Source organism: Arctopsyche grandis, chromosome 1, assembly GCF_051622035.1.
Source record: "Arctopsyche grandis isolate Sample6627 chromosome 1, ASM5162203v2, whole genome shotgun sequence".
NCBI classification, from domain to species: Eukaryota; Metazoa; Arthropoda; class Insecta; order Trichoptera; family Hydropsychidae; genus Arctopsyche; species Arctopsyche grandis.
In genome coordinates, this window is record NC_135355.1 from 7079047 (window position 1) to 7100524 (window position 21478).

The 21478-nt window shown below is 33.6% G+C and overlaps 1 protein-coding gene and 1 long non-coding RNA gene across 2 annotated transcripts in view; both read left to right on the forward strand.

The window, feature by feature from the left end:
• LOC143915323 (uncharacterized) overlaps positions 1-21478 on the forward strand; it is a 226791-nt gene that overhangs the window by 97788 nt on the left and 107525 nt on the right. The gene's annotated exons all lie outside the window — the stretch shown is intronic.
• Blimp-1 (PR domain zinc finger protein 1) lies at positions 911-20060 on the forward strand. The gene is made up of 10 exons (XM_077434307.1): positions 911-1001; positions 14105-14359; positions 14441-14557; positions 15385-15426; positions 15667-15815; positions 15902-16002; positions 16093-16261; positions 16313-17689; positions 17732-18342; positions 19759-20060. The coding sequence occupies exons 2-10, from the start codon at positions 14111-14113 to the stop codon at positions 20037-20039; spliced, it is 3096 nt and encodes a 1031-aa protein (XP_077290433.1). The 5' UTR covers positions 911-1001; positions 14105-14110; the 3' UTR covers positions 20040-20060.

The following is a 21478-nucleotide window of genomic DNA, read 5'->3' on the forward strand; positions in this document are numbered from 1 at the left end:
ATTATGTGTTGTAATAAAATAAATCACAATGAAATAAATAAACAAGTATTATGTGTTGTAATAAAATAAATCAATAGCAATGTAAATATTTTCGTGTTAAATATTGTAGACAAGATCTTTTGTATTTAGACTTGCACTTACATTTAACGACTTCGGTCCGTCCGTCCGTAATAAACATTATTTCCTTTTTAATAATTTTCTATGCGGCTTCTTTGGGAGTATTATTTTAAAATAAAATGAACATCCCTGCTGGCAGCTAAATAATGTCTTGCTTAGAGAAAAGGTATTTAGTTAACAGTAGTTTCATACAAAAATAGTCTCAATGAACGGGCATAAGTATTTATTGCAGTTATTTCTTGACTGGTATTCGTCCTTTATTAGTCGAAAAAAAAAGTTCACGCCCAAAATATAAACTATACCCAAAATAGCCCGTGTGGCCACCACTGATTTACTACATTCAAAAAGTCTCATGTAATATTAAAAATAATATTTTTTTGATATAATATAAAATGTGTCATTGATCAATTACAAAATGGTTTTTAGACTGGAGTTTTTCTTTTATTATATAATAAAATGCCCGATCCAATTTAATAAAATTATTAATATTGATTTCAATTTTGAGATTTCTGTTTGAATACCGGGATGACTTGTTTCGATTAGGGCAAGTACCGTGATAGAGAAGACTCTTAATTTTCAAAGTGTTTTTCACGTATTTACTTCGAATAGTAGGTGGGAAACTTCGTCTTTTTCCGACAAAAAGGGCTGGAAATCTGTCAAGATGATACGACGGCTATGAGGCGCACTGTATAGTTCCCCTCACCCCTCTACCCCTTATGATCCCCTCCCCGCTGCAGCTGCACCCGCACTAGTGCAGGCGCGCACAGTCAGCCGCCACTTGGGGAAGGTCAGTGGCGGAGACCACTGCCCGACCCCATGGGACGGTAACCACAACACCATTGGTCCACCACCGTCACGTCGAAAACTTCACGTCTAACGATCAGGTACCCCTCATTAATTTAAAATTTCGGTCAAGTGAATTTTTTGAATTAAATTTTTGGACGCGATTTAAAAGTTTTCGGCTCGAGGTAGGGGTGCGGGGGTTGAATCTCTTCGTTGGGTTTCTACGTTGTTTTGCTTCCCAGTTCGATTGAAAATGACTCCTGTGCAAATTGTGTCGAAGCGATTTTGTCGGAAAAGTGATTAAAATGAAGGCCGTCGGAATATGCGCGACATTATATCCAATGATAATTATTGTGCGATTATTGAATATGACGTATCGTAATATATTATGTATAATACGTATTATGGGTTCCATCTTAATTTAAATTGTTCGACCATATTAAATTTTTTGCCATGTTTAAATTGTATTAATAATCATTGAATTGTTAAAAGTGTTTTAAAACAATGTGTTTATTTGGAATTCGTGAAAATCCAATATGGATTCCGTTATATCGCGTGCTGGGATCGTGCGAGTTTATGTCTCGGGAAATTGGCTGATTTTCCTCATATTCCGTCGTCTCAATCGAGTGAATTTTACTTTTCATTCACGTCTAGGATATCTAGATTAGTTTCAATACATAATTAAAGGAATTGAACGGTTGAAAGATATAAAAGAGTGCATAATTACTTTTGTTACTTGTAAGGCCGTACAATTGACTTTAATACTATTTTATATATTACTGAGCTTGATTTTTATATACATGTATGTTATTAAATTTTCATTTAATGAATAAATCAATCAATCAATCTGTACATATGTCAAATTCAATGTGTCAAAATTTATTGTCCTTTTTTGGACTGATTAGCAGTGACGACTCGTGTATAGGAGCTGCGGCGCTGCAGCATCCCCCGAAAAATTACGAAAAAATCGTATTTGTTTACGTTTACAACTTGTGAATATAATTAAAATAAATATGATGAGATGTGTAACATACTTATTATTAATGAGTATGTCAAATATCTAAATGTGACTTTTTCTGGGGCGCTGCAGCGCCGCATCTCCAATGCAGAACCGCCACTGTTGATTAGTGTATTAAATTTAAAATTACATTATTCTTCCGATTAATGTGGTTTTGATCTAATACAGTGTTGTAAAACAGGCAATTTTTAAACATCAGCTCGCGTAATGAATAAAAGTCAACATTTGAGATGAAATATCTTGAAATGATGGTGTGTAGCCCCGAAATTGAAAGAAAGACACAATTTTTAACATATGTACACATGGACTTGAATTGAAAATCGAAGAAAAGATTTTTATGAACGTTTGTAGATACCATGTGTTGGTCTAAAATCTACCGCATCGTACTATTTATTACTGTAAATATGTTTAGTAAATTAAGTTACGCCACTTTAGTAAACAGACCGACGAAACACTGAAATATTGAACGTTTGAAAAACATCCATATGTCGATTTTCCGTTATGCGTATCGGAAAATCAGCGAGCCTCCGAGGTGTACGTTATGCACTCGGATTGCGCAACCTTTTCGCAACGAACAATGCATCTCATTTGCCCCACGTTCAAGTTTGACATTGAAATGAAAATAAAAACTCACATGACGCTGCCATCAATATGTTGAAGTGTTACTACCACGTGTGAGCCGGTTGCATGTCTTCAAAGCACACAAACACACAATTGTAATAATAGGTAATACGACAAACCTCTGAGGACGTTCTTGATGGAGTTGTGTACGCTTATCAATACCAAGGTTGCTCGTTTAATGTACATTGTAAATATGTCGGCTCAAAAACGTATTGTCATTGTAATTTTATCATTTACCATTCACGTGTACTGTTTTTCCATTTACCATTCCACGACGCCGACTGTACTCGATCAATCGAAAGTGTTGCGTCGATGATGATTAGATATGCACGCAATATTACCCCATTCCGGCAATTTGGCAATAGGAAGAAATATACACGACTCTTATGGGTCAGCTAAAACGATCTGGATTGCGATCTGGTTGATTGATTGGATTCGAGTTTTCCTACTGCCAAACTAACTGTAATGCACACATACATAGATGGGGAATTAATCCAGGGTAAAGCACTCTCGAGCTATTGATCCAGCGGTGGATGAAGGCCGTTCAGTTCACATACGTACATACTCGCACACATGCATCCATTATTTCCTGTGCACTGTAGGTAATGTCACTTTTACTTTATCGATGTTTTTTTTTATTATTTTCCATTTGGAATTTTTTGAATTTCTTAAATTTGGATGTGCGAAAATGTTTTCAGTCGATTATTCCAGCGCTGAGTGATCGAAATATTGATCTATAAATTACAATTGATTCCATTTTATCTACCTTCTTACGTAAACAGTTTTATCCAGTTTTAACTGGAAATACGGAAATTTTATATTTCCTCTGCGAAATATGTATGTAAAATGTTTGCACCATTCCAGATGCAAGCTATTGAATGCATCATTTATGAATGTGTTGCATTTTATGACAACTATTCACGTATTTGAACTTTCAACCTATGTATGTATACATATATTATTTTATTTATACCCATGTGTATAAAATGAAATGATGTTTTATGCAATTATTAAGGAATTGCTTAACTTGCTTAATTTAATAAAACACTTTTGCCTGTCTGAAGTAAATATTATTACGAAAATACTAAATTGTCAAACCATTTAAAACACACATTTACTTCTTAATTTATATATCATTTTTTTCATATTAATTAATTGTAAGGATGTACTGGATTTTATTACATTTTATGAATATTTAAAAATAATAGGTGATTATGTAGAATGAAACGTTGATAAACAGCGTTGTTTTGATTTTAAGGCTCTATGAAAAAGGCATCGTCGATGCATAAGAGCGAGTTGCATAAATAAGAGCCGGTTTATTTGTAATATTGTAATTGCAAACTTGCGTAAGTGTGAATTTATCGCGACCGCGGCCATCCAATGTCAAGTGCAAGAGCGACCATCATCGGGTTGGTGCAACACGCATGAATGCAACTGCACATACACACACACACACACACACACACACACACACACACACACACATACACCAATTGCATTTATATAAACACGCGCTAAATTTATCCAATTGACCGTATGCCAAAGCGTGGCAAGGCCGAGACAAACGCGGAACAAACATTAGGATCAAGCGTATGCACAACTGGTGCATCTATCGAGATGTGACGGCTGACGCAACTTCGACCTTCGTCGTTAATTATAACGAAGAGGAGAGCGAGGAATATAAGAGGAGAGCGTGGGCGACAATTTCGATTTTTATGCACTTTGCAGTATAAATTGTGCAGCGAATGCACTCGAGTGGCGACCAAAATCGAAATTGATTCGAAAGTATGTCGATGAAAATTTTACTTTTCATATACGTACATATGACTAAAAAAGATTGTACATAATGGAAAATTGTAGACTGGTTCCATAGTTTAAAAAGCATGAAAATTATGAAAAATCGACAAATGAAACAATGATTTTTAAAACGACACATGTTTTTGTTCCAAGTTTCTGAAATACATATGTACATATTATACATACTTATATAATTATATATGATTTTGTAGCGTAAAATATACAATGTTTATATTGATAAATAAAACGTTCATATGCAAAATATACATGTAATATGTATATTCAAACTTTTATTTAAATTTTGTACGAATTTCACAGCCACAAAATTTTATTTTAAACAGATTATCGAGAGTTTTCAATATTTATTTAATTACTTGAAATTACGGGCGCGGTTTCAAATTTTCAGTAATTTTCAGTTCCAAAAACACTTTCTGTTTGACTTATTAACTCACAAATTGTTATCACTTATTTTAATTCGATATGTCCAGAATCTTGGAAAAGCAGAATAAATGTATTTCTAAATATTTTTAAACGCAAATCATTATATGTATGTAATGTTTTGCGAGATATTTCTCGAAACGAAAAAAAGTGGACTTAAGCCAATTTCAATTATATATAAAACTATATTCGTATGTGAAATAATCCGAAGATGGATCTATTTTCTTTTGTACATCGGATGTATGTATTATTTATTTTAATTTAGTTGGTATATTGATTAAAAAAATACATACATTTCAAATATAAAAAAATAGTAATTTAAACATTAAATAATCCAGTATCTTTATTCCATTAATCTACATATACAAATTGTGGCGTTGTATTTATGCAATTTGATAAAAAAATGCGTTCTCTGCGTAAATGTGATTATTTATTATGTGAATTTCCAAATCAATGATTTTAAATATTATACATATTTAAAATCATGTATGTATATACATATACTTGCATGTATGTAAGTACATACATGGCGACGCTTATATCGCAAATTTCTCTCGATATCACACAGAACGTTTTCCGAGTGTGAAATTTTCAATCTTCCTAGTTGTTTTCATCCGCTCTAAGGTTCTAGAAATCATCTCTGAATATTTTTAAATCTTCTGTGTGGAGTGCTATTCTATTTTTCGGACAGAAAACATACCACGAACCCGGAAAACTACACATTAAAATCACGTGAGCTAACCACTTCCAGATAATAAAAAAATGTATCTATTTCGCGATAATGCAATTCGTAATATAAAATACACTTTTTGTATGGAAGGAAAGTGTTTTTCATGTATAATTGAAAATTAATTAGTGTGACGTGTACTTCGACCGGTGTATTTTTGTACGACACACTATCGCAACCAATTATTCCTGAAATTGGTTAATATAATTATTTTGAATCCATTTACTTCAAAATAGGGTATCAAAAAGGCGTTCTGAATTCAATTAAATATATTGTAGCCGGAAAAACGCAAATCGAATTTTCTCGTCGGGTGCGTATGTATTTCGCAATATTATTCTCTCACACAATCACACATTGCGAATTGCGCCGTTGTTTAGTTCGATCAACATCACGTGAATCACCATTTCATAATAACGATATCTCGAAATGGTGAAGGTCGGTCAAAAAGCAACCTTTATATAAATTATAACCCTCTCTAACCCCAAATGAAACCCTAAAAAAATCCAAAGGAACTTTTTAATTGAAACAGCGTTCCTTTGATATTTTTTTTATTAAAGCGTTTAAGTTGAAACCGTTTAAGTTTATTGATATCGCTGTTATGTTGACATTTATAAATAATATTTCAAAAATTTTAACTTATAACATCATATTTTCTCAGAAATATTTAATATTATTTTATATTGTGAAATTCCAGCGATTTTACACAAACTTCCACATGCACTAATTAAAAGTACCATACATTTACTGAGTCATATCATTATCACAAACTACATATGTATGTTTGTTTGTTCAAAGGCAAATGATTGATTAGAAATTCAATATTTTTTTGATATATTGTAAAAATAATTGATATGATACTACCAAGAGGCTTTTCAAATGGTATGTTCAAAAATTAAAGATTAATGCTATTTATTTAATCGCTTATTTAATATTTTGATTGCTTATTATAAACAAATCAAGAAATTATATTTTATATTACATGCAATAAGTATATATAAAGTGGAGCGAGAACACGAAATTCCTCACATTTAGTTTGAATATTGTTTGATCTGGACTGTAAATTATACTGTTTAATCTTCGTAATCCGTTGAAAAAAATATTTCTATTAAAATGTAAGTTTATTATATTTAAAATATGTATGTAGTTGTGTCGGATCGTTTTAAGGAAAAATAACCGTCACGTGGTTATTATCCAGCCACATGTTATATCATAGAAACAAGTTTTATATTAAAAATTTATTTCAAAATATAAAATACACTTTATTTGAGCAAATTTCATTTATATGCATTTGACTCGTATATAAATATGTATTGTGCATTTGAACCCGAGCACGTGCTGATCACGTAACGATTTCAATGTGGAGTCACGTATTATTCCGAGCATAGATTTTTTACGTTTTCATCCAATCGTATTAACATGTTATCTCAAACGGACTCAATTAAAAAGCGTAAATGGGTTATCTTAGAGCAAAACTTAAAATAAAATAGCCCTGACTTTGATGACTCCAATGTCAAGGATACATGCAAATAAACTTGTTGTGTATACGTACATACATACACACATACTCATTCTTCCGCATATTGCAAATGACAAATCGAGGTCATCAAAATGAAGGTCAGTGTCGAGGATCTCAAGTCAAAATCTGCATATCGTGCGCTTATTTTTATGTATTTTTATAAAATTATTATTTTTAGGTGTGTTTTGCGATAAGAGCGCGCAAAAGTGCAGTCGCGTTGCATTGCCACGGTCAAACGTTGCGCATTGCTTGATAACGCAGATATCGCACAAGTGCATTGCGAAGGTTGTCATATTAATCGAAAGTGAAGTGTGCTCCTGTAACAATAGTGAATTGAACACTCGATACACCAGCAGTATAAAATTCAGATAAATCTATATGTACATAGGTATATTGCCAATTATGTAGGAGAAGCAGATTAGATTAGTGATGCGCTCTATGGGCAGCCGCATTGGTCATCGATGACATTGACGTAGTTGTCTTTGCAGCTCACAGACATTTCCGATTCACGAATGCGATCCATTTTCGTAAATAATTTTTACATATAAGTTCAAAAACATTAAGATACATTTTTATTTTTGAATCCCACCATTTTCGGCCTTATTTTTCATTGTAAAGAAATATTTAAAAGAATCCTAACAAGTGTTTGTAGAAGAATGGTAGAATAATTTAGTTGGTAAAACTTTTTTGATTATTGATTATTTTGTTTTTGTTTGAGCAAACTCGTATTTGTTTAAATAAACTTTGCTCGACAACAGCTTTTTTAAGTCTTCTGTTTACGCGTTATATATGTACGTGTGTTGTTATTTTTGCATTGTTATTCATATTCAAGTATATTACATATATGTATATATATATATATATATATATATATATATATGTATATATATATATATATATATACTACTGCATTATAACATGTATATACATAGTATAATAATGTATAATGTACAAGTAAATATTGTCTAAGAAGAATCATAAGACATCTCATGTAAATTCACTGCGATATTAAAAGTATATAAATACTATAGCAATATTTGAATTACATACATACATACATATGTATGTATGTACATATAAACGTGAAATATGATTTTGTATGAAGTGAAGTCGATCATTGCACGATTCAACTTGAATATTAGATATTGAAATAACAATATTTTATGGTTTAACGAATGTAATATTTTGTTAATTTTAACGGTGAAAAGCACAGCTGCAGAGGAAAATTTCTCAAGGTTCTTCCGCGCCGATGGAAAATCGATGCGGATTTTCTTTTGCCACATCTTGCAGCTACTCGTGTATCGAATTAGATTAATTTGCTTGATGCTATATTTTATTTATTTACGTTTTTCCCTCTCGATTCGTGTTGCGCAATGCACAGATTGACCACCAGGTGTCGTTAACCGTTTCCTGCTGCGGCTCACTTCCGTTCAACTCTCGGTTCGGGCTCTCTGCCAAGTTGGCAGTCTCTGTCGAAGGTGAAAATCTCGCAGCTTCTCAAATAGTACCGTGCAAGAATGCGGCCGATCGATTTATGTGTGATATTTCCGAAGTGCAAAAATAATAATCAATTTCCGCAATGCGACTTTTACGCGTATTCCTAGTGAAAATACTCAATTAACGCTCTATTTCCTTAATAGAAATCACTTTTTATAAACAAATAAATAATACATTTTAAAATTTTAAATAACGTATTATTTTTGCATTTGTTTTTAGTTGGAGTTATGCTAAGGCGAGCTTTGAGCCGACATCTCAATTGTATTCACTTCTAACGAGAAGAGGATGAAAATGGTGAGATACGTTTTCACAGTCCTAATGATACATATATGCGAAATCTATATGCTTAATCATATTATGTATAATATCGTTTAAATGTATACATTTGAAATTTTACGCTCCCGACGGCATTGAAACAATTTGTATCATGCCTAATCTTCGCGTATTGAAACTACGACGTTATACACTGTTTAGATAACGCGAACATTCGCTCACATAAGTTGATCGATATTAAAATAAATTATCTAGTTGAATAAAAAATAATACAGATATTGTTTTTCATACACTTTTTCGAAATAATAATTATTTTGTTTGTTTAATTTGAAAATTCTAATATAAAATTGAAGTTTTTGTTTGGCTAAAAATATCTAAGAAAATTGGGCCTTCAAAAGACTTGTCTTATATTGTATTCATGTATGTATGTAATATAAGAAAATCAATCATCATTGAAACAAATTTTTATTACCAGCAATCTATTAGGCGTATGTTGCCGATAAATTAGATATAAATTGTATAATCCTGCTGCATAGCTGAGCAATGTTGTCGCCAATCACCACATGTGGTGTGAACTTCAATTTGTCATATAAGTATTTTTTTATTCCGCATGTTTTTCAAGAAAATTTTCGGAAAATTTCGGTTCACAACAGGGCTTTGGAGTCAAATTCGCCGAGTTGGAGCATTTCTAGCGGAGTTGGAGTCGTAATAAAAAATCAACCGAATGCGACTCCTTTTATTTGATTTTGATTTTTATTAAATATATATATAAATATATATATATATATATATATATATATATATATATATATATATATATATATATATATATATATATATATATATATATAGATACATATATATAAATTTATATATATATATATATATATATATATATATATATATACATATGTATATATATATATATATATATATATATATATATATATATATATATATATATATATATATATATTTATATATATATATATATATATATATATATATATATATATATATATATATATATATATATATATATATATATATATATATTTATATATATTTATTCCCGGAATTAATGTTGTTTTTGTAATATGCAATTTTGACTCGGTCTCTTTCGTTCGTTGGCAAGTAAAGACGTGTCTTGTGTTTTTTTTCTTCTTCTGGATTCCTTGGTTTCCTTTTGAACAAAAACAATCTTTTGTACCCCACCCTCAAAAAATGATAGAGACGTGTCCATCAGAAGCTCATTTAAGGAGCAGTATGTTATTGTTGTTTCACGCGAAAAAAAGTGCCGTAGAGGCTTCAAAATTCATTTGCGACATATACTGGATGTAAGGAATTGCCACGTTGGCTTAAAAAATTTCAATCAATCTCAGCAATCTCAGCTTGGATGACGAACCTCGAAGTGGACGGTGCGGTGCATTCAAGAGGATTAAACATCTCTAAAGGCGGATATCGAAGCAAATCCAATTTTGACTCTTGATAAATTATCGCAAATCCAATGTTGACTCTTGATAATATGTATGTATATCTTGATGAATTATAAATAATTAAAAAAATTAAGTTTGAATTTTACTATGAATAACGAAATATATAAATTTTAATAGCTACCGATCTACTGATCATTCTCTATTACTATACATAATTATAAAATTATCTTATTCGTATGAAATAAGGATGGAGTGTATTTGGAAGAATGAAGTCGTTTTTAAATCAAAAATGCACTCTGCCTGAAGAAAAAGATCTTCGATCAATGCATTTTGCCAGTGAAACTTGGACAGATACAATTAACTGTATACATACAAAAGGGAGTAAGTGAGATGATCAACGAGCGTGGGAGTATGAGGGGATTGTCCACGTGCGCGCCTCACCTTGACAGCTAGTGGCCTTTGACGTCACACCTGACCTTTGCTCGCCATTGCCATTCCGCATTACGTAACATGCCCTTCCCGCTACACCGCAATGCAACCGAATCCAATAATGACATCATCCGAAATTAAACCATCAAAGCGATCGGAAGGGAATCCGAAATATCCCATATGCGTGATAATATACATACGAAATGCATATAGATCGATATGCATAATATCTACATTTACGAGTTGTTGCAAACTCGTTTCCGTTACATCGTGCAACTGCAACTTTTCACGGTCGGTCGAAAACGAAAGTGCGCATTCAGCATTCACTGTCTCCTCCATACAAGTGCATCGTTCGGTTATTTAAAATCGCATTTTTTACTTTATTTTTTATTTTGACCCCGTTGACCCATTCTGCTTAGTGCTTCTGTCGATGCGGCTGTCGCATCCTGCAGAGCGATGCAATATCCATTATCGTTCGTGTTCAAGGAAAATTGTGTATTTTAAAATGTGGAGCAATGGATCGACTTAGAATTCTTGTAAGATATTACCACACATATGTACATATACACATTGTAACGAACTTTTTTTTGCCTCCGTTACTTTTTTTTTAATCTATTTTGTAGAGTTCTCGACCATTACTATGCACGATCTACTCTCGATTATCCAGGCTAATGCTGGGGAGTACGGGACCGGATAATCCGAATTATCAATTTTTAATATCTTATCTATTGTTTGTTTGCAAGTGTTTGAGTGGCAATAGAAACGGTATCTGCATAAATTCTTCATCATTTCAATCGCGATCAAAGCACCCCTCGGGTGTTTTTCCTATCCGAAATTTTCAAATCATCTCCACATTTCTGATCCATCACTTGCCTCCATCTCTTCGCAATCCGATATAAATCTATCTCCACGTTAGGAAAAATCTTTCTACGTGATCAAACCATTGTTGATGGTTTTACTTTCGACCATTTTTTTCGGTCATTATATTCTTCAGCAAAAGTTTTGAGAAGATCAGCACGGTAAAGCCGTTTCATTGATGATATGACACCTTGGTCCGTAGGCTGAATTAGACTTGTAACATTAGGTGGTAAAATTTAGCTATCATAAGACCGAAAATTTTTGTAAGAGATTATACATATATAATTGAATGCAAAAAGTAATTCAATAAATAACTGAACATATGTACGTATCGTACGTAACGAAAAATCCCACTAATCAACCAATGCTCGAAATCTACACATTATTACGTATTCTTATTCAAAAATAATTAAGTTAATAGAATAAAATAATTAAGTTAATAGAATAAAATAATTAATTTCAAGCACGGATAATCCGCACTCGAATAATCGAAAGTACACTGTATTGTAATATTTATTGTGTGACCAAATATGTCAATTGATACCTGAAGTGTTTTTTTAAATAGTGAATTACACCTGAAGTATTTTGTTTACACAATGAATCGGTCATCCAATTAGCGGTCATCCACGGGGAAAGGGTTAAATGAGAGCCATAGCGAAAAAGCGCTTTCGTTGAAGGTCGGAATACTTCACGATAATTGACTTACATCTTAGAAAATTCATACTTTGCAGCTTTTAACAGTCGGTTCTTATTTATCAAAACAAAGAAAATGTTTCCAAAATAAAAAAGGTAAACTTTTCGTCAAAGAATTGGTGAGTTTTCCTTTCTATAATTCGTTCGTGAAGTTATATAAATGATTTCGCAAACACTCTTACATTGTGTTATATAAAGGCAGAGTGACGCTTGTGTACCTAAATTCTCGGTTTTCTTCGAGGGAGCAAAGTGTCGTCAACACATTCGGGTAAGGGGAAAGGGTATAGATTGTTTTGGCATCGCAACTCCCCGATCGCAAAATGTATAGGCTTACGTGATGTTATTACTAATGTGATCGTAAGGCAAGTCTAATAACTTATTAGACTTGCCTTACGTTCACAGACAATAGGGCCTTAATCGTGTAACGGCAGCAAAAGTGCATGGGATGCTGCGCGCACGGTTTGGCGCGCAACTGGGCCAAACTGGGTCACTGGTGTAAGGTATCCGCCCATCGTATTGACCGCACCATCCTCCAAAATTGCATCCCATAATCGGAACAAATTTCGGCGCTCACTGAACAAGAAAATCCTATTTCGAACGGTTGAAATTCGCATATGGATACATCAAGGACGTCCTATGATAAATAGAACTTACATACATTTGAAATTACCCTGTGGAGAACGTCTTGAAATGTACATACCGAATACACACGTCACACATTTAAATTATTCCACTTGCGAGATGAACTTTATTCAATTGTCTACTCTGATTCTGAAATATCAATAGACAAAGTTTTGTGTTGGTGAGAAATGTTTACTGATCTAGTATTGATCTTTCAATAAACGTTTTCATGCTTTTTAAATAGTGTATTTTGAGAATAATTCGAGCACTATTAATCATATTCGAGTATTAACTAAATTATCTCTCTAATTTGAAAGAGTTAAAAAAAAATGTTTCTTCGATACTTTTACATGAGGAAGGATAAATATTACCCGTATTTATGTATCTATGTATTTCCCACAGCTTTTTTACAAGGTATCTATGTAGGCTTCGACTCACTATCTTCGATAAGAATTGTTCTCATTTTCAAATAAAATTTTTGTAAATTTTGGGTACAGTTTTGCGACATCATTGACTTTTCTAACCTATTGTTGTGATAACGTTTGCTTTTGGTAACTCGTCTCTTGTAGAGGCTGTCCGGTTCATTAATGTGTGGGTGAGTATTTGGACCTGTTTGATTATCGTATTGGTGAACTGCTCAGTTTCATGATTTCATGATCAAAACACGAGTATTTTTTAATGAGATGAACGATTGAGCAACAACAAAAAATACCGTGGCGGAAACTAATCAATCTTTACTAAGTTTGACTGACTGAATTCGAATGATAATAATTTAAAATATATTAGCGTTTAAAAAAGTGCAATTTTTACAAATTTTTGGCTTTTGCAGTCTTTGATTTAAAATCTAGTATTGCTGTGCCAAAAGTGAGTAGTGGAATCAATAGTCAGATGTTTTTCCTATTGATTGTAAATTTTATTACTATAATGTTGTATATAGCATATATTAAATTTATACAAGTACAACTATTTAAAGTCAAAAACAATGAAAGAAAATCTGATAATCAACACATGCACATATTTATGTATAATAAAGTTATTTATTTGTTTTCTTGATAGAATTATGTATCAACTGTCGTATTTTCAGTGCAGTAATTAAAAAGATTAATAATAAAGGTCACACATACATTGTAGGTGATTACCATTCGCCAGTTTGATGCGGTTTGCACCTATTGTCGATGCTAATTTATATTCATTGTTGCACAATAAAATATCGCGCTTTAAATTACAAATCGCAAATGAGATTTATATTGTTAGTAAATAGCTAATTTCAATTGTTACAGTCAAACATGGAGCGAAACGGACATCATCCTCAGCAACAACAGCAGCAACAACAGCCGCAACAGCAACAGCAGCAACCGCAACAACAACAAATCCCGGAAATGTGCAACCTTAGAGAGTCAGATTATGAAAGGCTGACGGTTTACATAGTTCCGGATGTGCCTTGTTCTCAAGGAACGCCTGATCGTGCTGAAAAAACCCTACCCAGAAGTCTCACACTGAAACCTTCCGTCGTTTTGTCGACCCCCAATATACCGGTAAGACTTTGAAAAAACAGTAATCATTAATCAATTATTTATTATTATTTTATTTATTTATTTTATTTTTATTTTTTGCAGACCGAAGGTGTGTGGAGTACGGGAGTAATACCGCGAGGGACCCGATTTGGCCCTTTCGAAGGTACCAGAACTCCAAACTATCCCGACAACAAAATATCATGGAGATATTATTGGAGGGTGTGTATTTTTATTCAAGATTGTTTAGTTTTAATTGTAAATATATTCAATATAAATAAAATGGTAGTGTTTTTTTTTATTCATTTTATTAACACTGCATAATATCATACATATATTTACGCATTTGAATGAAATTTGATATGAAATCAATAACGCTTTTTTAAAATATTTAATAATTCTATATGCCGAATGGTTCATAAATGTTTATATGATTATTTTTTTTTATATATACTTATTATTTAAACAATCATTTATGATCCGTTTTGTGTATGTAATATGTTGCAATTATTATTTATATGTACATATATACATATCATACATATATGAATACCGGAAATAAAAAAAGGATCTACATAAACACCATTTAAAGATTTTGAGATATGTATGTACATTGGTTTATGTCAATGCATTGTACATCAAGTGTATAAGCAATACAAACTTGATTTTGATATATACTATTAACCCTTTGCCCGTGGATGACCACTGTAGAAGTCATGCATAAAATGCCAGTAGCGAGAATGGCCTGACTCATTGTGTAAACAAAATACTATAAAATTGATGCACTATTTAAAACATACTTCAGGTATCATTTGACATATTTTTTCACTTGAATAAATCGAAAGCTCGATTTACAAATTCGCTGAAAGAAGTACCGCGAAAGTTGCCGCGGACAAGGGGTTAAAAACCAGCCCTTTTTTATTTATTTCCTGTATTCATATGCGTATATGCCTTGGTGGTTTTGGTATTTTTAATGTAAAATACTGAATCTATCCTTTCCTTCTACTACTCTTATTCTAAGCTCTATCTTCTATTGTCTTTTGGTTCAGGTGCAGGAAACTGTTAGGCATCATACGTATGGAAATATTATGGTGAGCATCACATGTACATATATTAATTAATAAACACAGTATTTGTAACATTAAAAGTTTGCAAAAATATTTCATTTGTATATAAACAGTATTTATTATTCACGAACGTGTACGCGTTCTATGTAGAATGTAAATATTAAAAATTATTGTCGATTAATTAATATAATACTAACTTGAAATGAAATAATAACAAATTTTCACATTTTTGAATGTATAAATAACGTATTTTTAAAATTGCAGATATTCAAAGAAAACGACTATTATTATTTGGATGGATCTGATACGAGCATGGCAAATTGGATGAGATACGTAGCATCTGCATATTCTTTTTCAGTTATGAATCTAGCCGCTTGTCAGCATGGAGAGCACATTTACTTTTATACAATAAGGTATGTAAATATATATATTGACTACTACTTCAACATCGTACTGCGATGATACTGAATCGATACTAATCAAAATTGATTAATTTTAGGGATATAATGCCAAACGAGGAATTGATGGTGTGGTATTGCAAAGACTTTGCCAAGAGATTAGGATACGATATTGACCCAGAAAGAGCAACCTATTCAATATGTAAGTACTTTAAATCGACTTTACCCATTATACCTTTACAACCTTACGAGTTTTTTCAAATCATTTGATTTTTTTTATTGTTATTAATAGGTAAAGAAGAGACTATAAAGAAAGCGTACGGGCTTCCTCCAGCTCCTGTCCACCCTGAAATAGCCTTCAATCATATGAAATACGTGCTGGGACTGTCGAATCCTAAAGATCTGCTCAGGCCTGAATCTCCAGGGCCCACTTCCAGACCTCTCACACCTCCCAACCACCAGCTCCTGCCACCTGGAGCGCGCTCATCTCCACCTCACAGATCTCCGTTGAGGGTTCACGAGAACCAAAATGTGAGGGTTATCAATAGGCGCACCTCACCCACCTCTCGCCACCTCCTCAAAAGGGATGACTCTCCGGTACTCGTTTACAAGACCCAATCATCTCCGATGATCGTGGATCAGAGGGAACTGTCCCCGGAATCGATACACCAAAGACAAGAATCTCCTCTCCGAATCCACCACAGAGAGAGTACAACGATCATAGTACAACAGAGAAAGAATAGTCCACCTCATGTCCCAGGGCAAGTGGCGGAATCGACACAGGTAGGAGCACCTGCAGCTCCTTATGACCACCACCAATTGACACCGGCAGATGGGTCTGTAAGATCAGATGAAGGATATCACAGTAATGGCTATCACGATGATGGTTTCACGCCACCTGAGGATTCGAGCGATTCCGACTCTGAGAACAATTACGTGTTGGATTGCTCCAAAAAGACCAACGCACCCAAAGAGACAACCGTGATCGTACAAAAAGGAGTCGATATGAATGAAATGCACAGAAACGAGTTCAGAAAAGTCAAGATTAAAATGCCTAGAGCTTATCATTATCAAAATAATAAGGACGCAGATTGCGATAGCGAGAAAGAGTTGATCATCGCTGAAGACCCTATCGAAGAGATGCCAATGTCACCTCCTAGGAGAGATCCTGCTACTTCCACGGTCATAGTTCTAGAATCGTCTCAGCACACTGTAGTGCCAATTTCGAAGCCTTACTATGAAGCTGAAAGCACCTCTCCTCCTCCTGCCACTTTTCTCAGATACACACCGCCCAGCTCTAGCATTTTGGAAACTATTTTAACTGGAAACAGGTTGGACACGAACAACAACGATTCAAATCGCAGACAGCCAAACGCAACTCCACCGCCTACTTCTCCAACAGAAATGGCATATTCGTACAAAAAAAGTCAAAGATACGGAAACGTATGCAGTCCGGATTCGAGCTCAAATTTGGCGAGTCCCTTACCCAGCATTTTGCCATTGGGTCCACAGATTATAATTCCGCGAAACAACCACCAAGCACCATCACCTCAACCGCCAGCTCTCATGTATGCATCGCCAACTCATCAGATAGTTCCTCACACGACCGAAATACGTGAAATAAGAGAGATTAGAGAAATCAGAGAAACTAGATACGAGAGCCACCCATCTCCCACATATACTTACGGAATGTATTCACCACCGAACTCGACGATGATAACACAAATCAATGGATCACCACCGAGTACAAACTCACCGCCGATTTCTTCCAGCCACTATATGTACGACAGAAACGGCCACCATTCTCAATATCCATCGTCGAGCGTGATCACAATAAAAAATTGCTCTCAATTTAGCATGTTGCAAAACGCCAATATGAATCCGCATCTGTTGCAACCTTTGCCTCCTTTGCAGCACTTGTCACCATCGAGACCCTCGCCTCACGGCAGTCTAAGTCCCGATGGTGGTTCTTGCACGCGCAGCTGCAGTCCTCTAAGTCCCAACTCGCAAGGCTCGAGAGGCTACAGAAGCCTGCCCTATCCTTTGAAAAAGAAAGACGGCAAGATGCATTACGAATGCAACGTTTGCTGCAAGACTTTCGGCCAGCTTTCGAATTTGAAAGTGCACCTGAGGACGCACTCCGGCGAGCGACCGTTCAAGTGCAACGTTTGCACCAAGTCGTTCACCCAGCTGGCGCATCTCCAGAAGCATCATCTGGTGCACACCGGCGAGAAACCTCACCAGTGTGACATATGCAAGAAACGCTTCTCGTCAACCTCCAATCTGAAGACTCACCTGAGGCTGCACTCGGGCCAGAAGCCGTACGCTTGTGATCTCTGCATGCAGAAGTTCACGCAGTTTGTGCATCTGAAGTTGCACAAGAGGCTGCACACCAATGACAGACCGTACGTGTGTCAGGGCTGCGACAAGAAGTACATCAGTGCATCGGGTCTGAGGACGCATTGGAAGACGACCAGCTGCAAGCCGAACAATATCGAGGAAGAGCTGGCCATGGCAAATGCAGCCAATACTGAATATCTCGGTAAGAATATACACTTTTTTTAACACTACACTTTTCACACATTTTTTTATATTTTTATGGACACTGTAAGTTGAGTAAAAATTGCATCTCACTTTTAGTTAGACATACATAATGTATCAGAATACTTTTATCGTCGGTTTAATGTGAAATTTGCAATGTCATATAGACGTCATCGAATAGTGAGTAAAATTTGCGTTCAAATTGCATTGACGTCAATACCTATTTCTTATTTAATACGTTTTGATTTTTGAATGTGATTACTTCTTTTTTAAAGAAACTAAATCGTATTTTCGACAAAACTTGTTCAATCAATTAATCAAAACCAATGTAAAATTGAGTATAAATTGTAAAAATTAAAAAGACCTACTATATCGAAATATGTACAGGTATAATAATAATGCACGAGCATGCTTTTATATAAATGTCTACTTTCACGTACAACGATTCGCATCAAAGATAAGATACATACATACATACATACATATGTACATATATGCAATCTTGTAATATAAGTGCATACTTTCAACTAATGAAAGTTGACATTCGCATTATCCAATTTTTTATATATATTATATGGACCTAGTAGAAGTAGTTTACCTAATTTTTTGGCATTCCTTACTTCGTCAATTTTTATCGCACAATACAAAAACAAACTTGTAACAACTACAAACGGCAGCTACAATATATTGTTATTAATTATTTTTTTTATATACATATAAAAGATTTACGAAATTGCTGACGTCCAAAAAATTACTGACGTGGGCTGGTTCCATACATACAACAAATCCACGTCTAATAATACTAAATTATCGTTTGGATATAATATAAGAGCTTTTTATTATTTGGTCCATTAACAACATTTAAAATGTGGTTTTTTTTTTAATGTACTCGAAATTTATTTAATTTATTTTTAAAGTATAAAAACTTTTTAAAACGAAAATTCAAGCTAAAACACAATCGATTTGCAAATATAAATATGATGCAAGTTTCACGTATCTATTTTTTAAATAAATTTATATTTTCTAATACACTCACGAGCGTGGTTATTCCTTTGAATCTTCACACAACACTATTTCTACCGACAATAAACCAAATAAATAGCACTCTCACTGTTTAAATTCAAAACTGAATACAACTGTTCAATCCGCGGTGAACCACTGCACTGACACTTTCACTTGTGCTGAACCCGAGAACCGCTCAACTTTCCAATCCTCTCCAACGATACCAGAGGAGGGCTACGAACAGAGAGTGGTGGTGGTACCCTACCTCTTGTACGATCTTGCAAACGCCATGGAGAAAGTGCTAATAATAATTCGAGTCGACGACCTTTTATAATAACGCTGTTGGGTCAATACCATCGCGGCTTTCTCTTCCTGTCGCTTTTTTTTCTAAATGTCATTGCACTCTCTTTCTCAGGTCCCAATGGTAAGGAGCATCCGGAGGAATCGTTCGATATGAGACCGTTGCCTATGCTGATCGGCTCCGGCTTCTTGCAGAGGCCACCTCAGATGCTGCCGCCTCACATGGAGTACCAGAACAGCCAGGACCATCAGATGAGAGGTCCTGAGCCTCAGCAGAACCACTCCCATTCTCAAGGCCAACTTCAGGATCACAGGTTCACCCCACCACGGTCCACCGATGAAACCAGGCCCAGTGTCATCGAGTCAAATCAACCGTTAATCATCGAATGTACCTAAGCTATTTGAAGCTTTCGTCGTTGTTCGCCCTTCCGATTTGTTCTCAGAGACGCTTTTCAGTGATTGTAATTTACTTATTTCCTAAAATGTGATATCTTCTCGATCTTCTTTTTTATTTTGGTAGTGAATGCGCCATTTTTTATTTTAATAATGGCGGCTAACGCTTAAAATGTGTCCTACTATTGTATATGATCTAATATAATTTTATTTTATTTGGAAACATTTTTTTCGATTCAGTCACATCAAATTGATTCTATTCACGTTTTACAATTAAGAATTTATTGTATAAATAAATGTATATGTGTAAAGTTTAAAAAAATCGTACGTTGAATTGAAATGAAATTGATTTTTTCATTAAGTTTAAACGTTTTATTATGTTTGATGATCTCGAATAAGCATAAAGTTAAATTCGCCATAGCAATGATAATTAACGGAAATTTAATTTATTTTAATTTGCAACAACCCACCAAAGTAGATCTTTCACGATGGCGTGTAAAATATATACAAATGTATAATAAAAATTAACATTTTGGCAAATTGAAACTTTTAAACCGATAACTTTATCCTGTACTAAGGCTGTATATAGGGTTAACTGATAGTATATTGTAAATAATTTTAACTAGACTGTTTAATATATGTATTTAGATTTGTAAACTTAAGTTATATCATTATTATTTATGGTGCATTCAGTGAAATGGTTTTTTTTTTATTTAAACCAAATAAAAGTTTCTTAATCCAAAGATACGCATTTGTATGTAAAATATTTTCGAATGCTTTGTTATAAAGCTGTACGATTTTCATGATGTGTTATACTGTATCTATTATATATGTTATAAACGTTATAAATGTTATACGTATACTCATTGTAAGAAACTGGTGTACCTTTTTACAAGTTGTTTATAATTTTTATTTGATTATCGTTTACTTGTATGCATATACATATGTAGGTGTATTAGTTGAAATGATTCGTTCAAACGGTATAACATAAATACAATATGTATGTATAGATGTTGGTTTTTGATTGTTGGTGTATATGGTTCAATCGTTTTCCAGTTTTCCCTTCCCAGTTGATATTGATAAGGAAAATAGTCTTAATAATAAATTATGTATATGTATATTTGCAAACCGAAAACGATTTGAATTTACAAATTTAATGTTACAAAGCTGTTGTCATTTTTAAACAGTTTCATTTTTTTTTAAATTCTATATATATATATATATAAACATACATACACGTATGTGTGTGTAAGGCTAACAACGATGACGACTATTTCATATGCGTTTAATATTTTTTTAACGTTCTGAAAACACAAAAAAAAAACTAGATAAATCGATGATTTTTCCTGTCAAAGTTGCCCTATTTTTACATTAAAAACTTAAAATGGAAATCGTATGGTGCTGAAAGATTAACATAAGAATTTATATATGTATATTTTAAA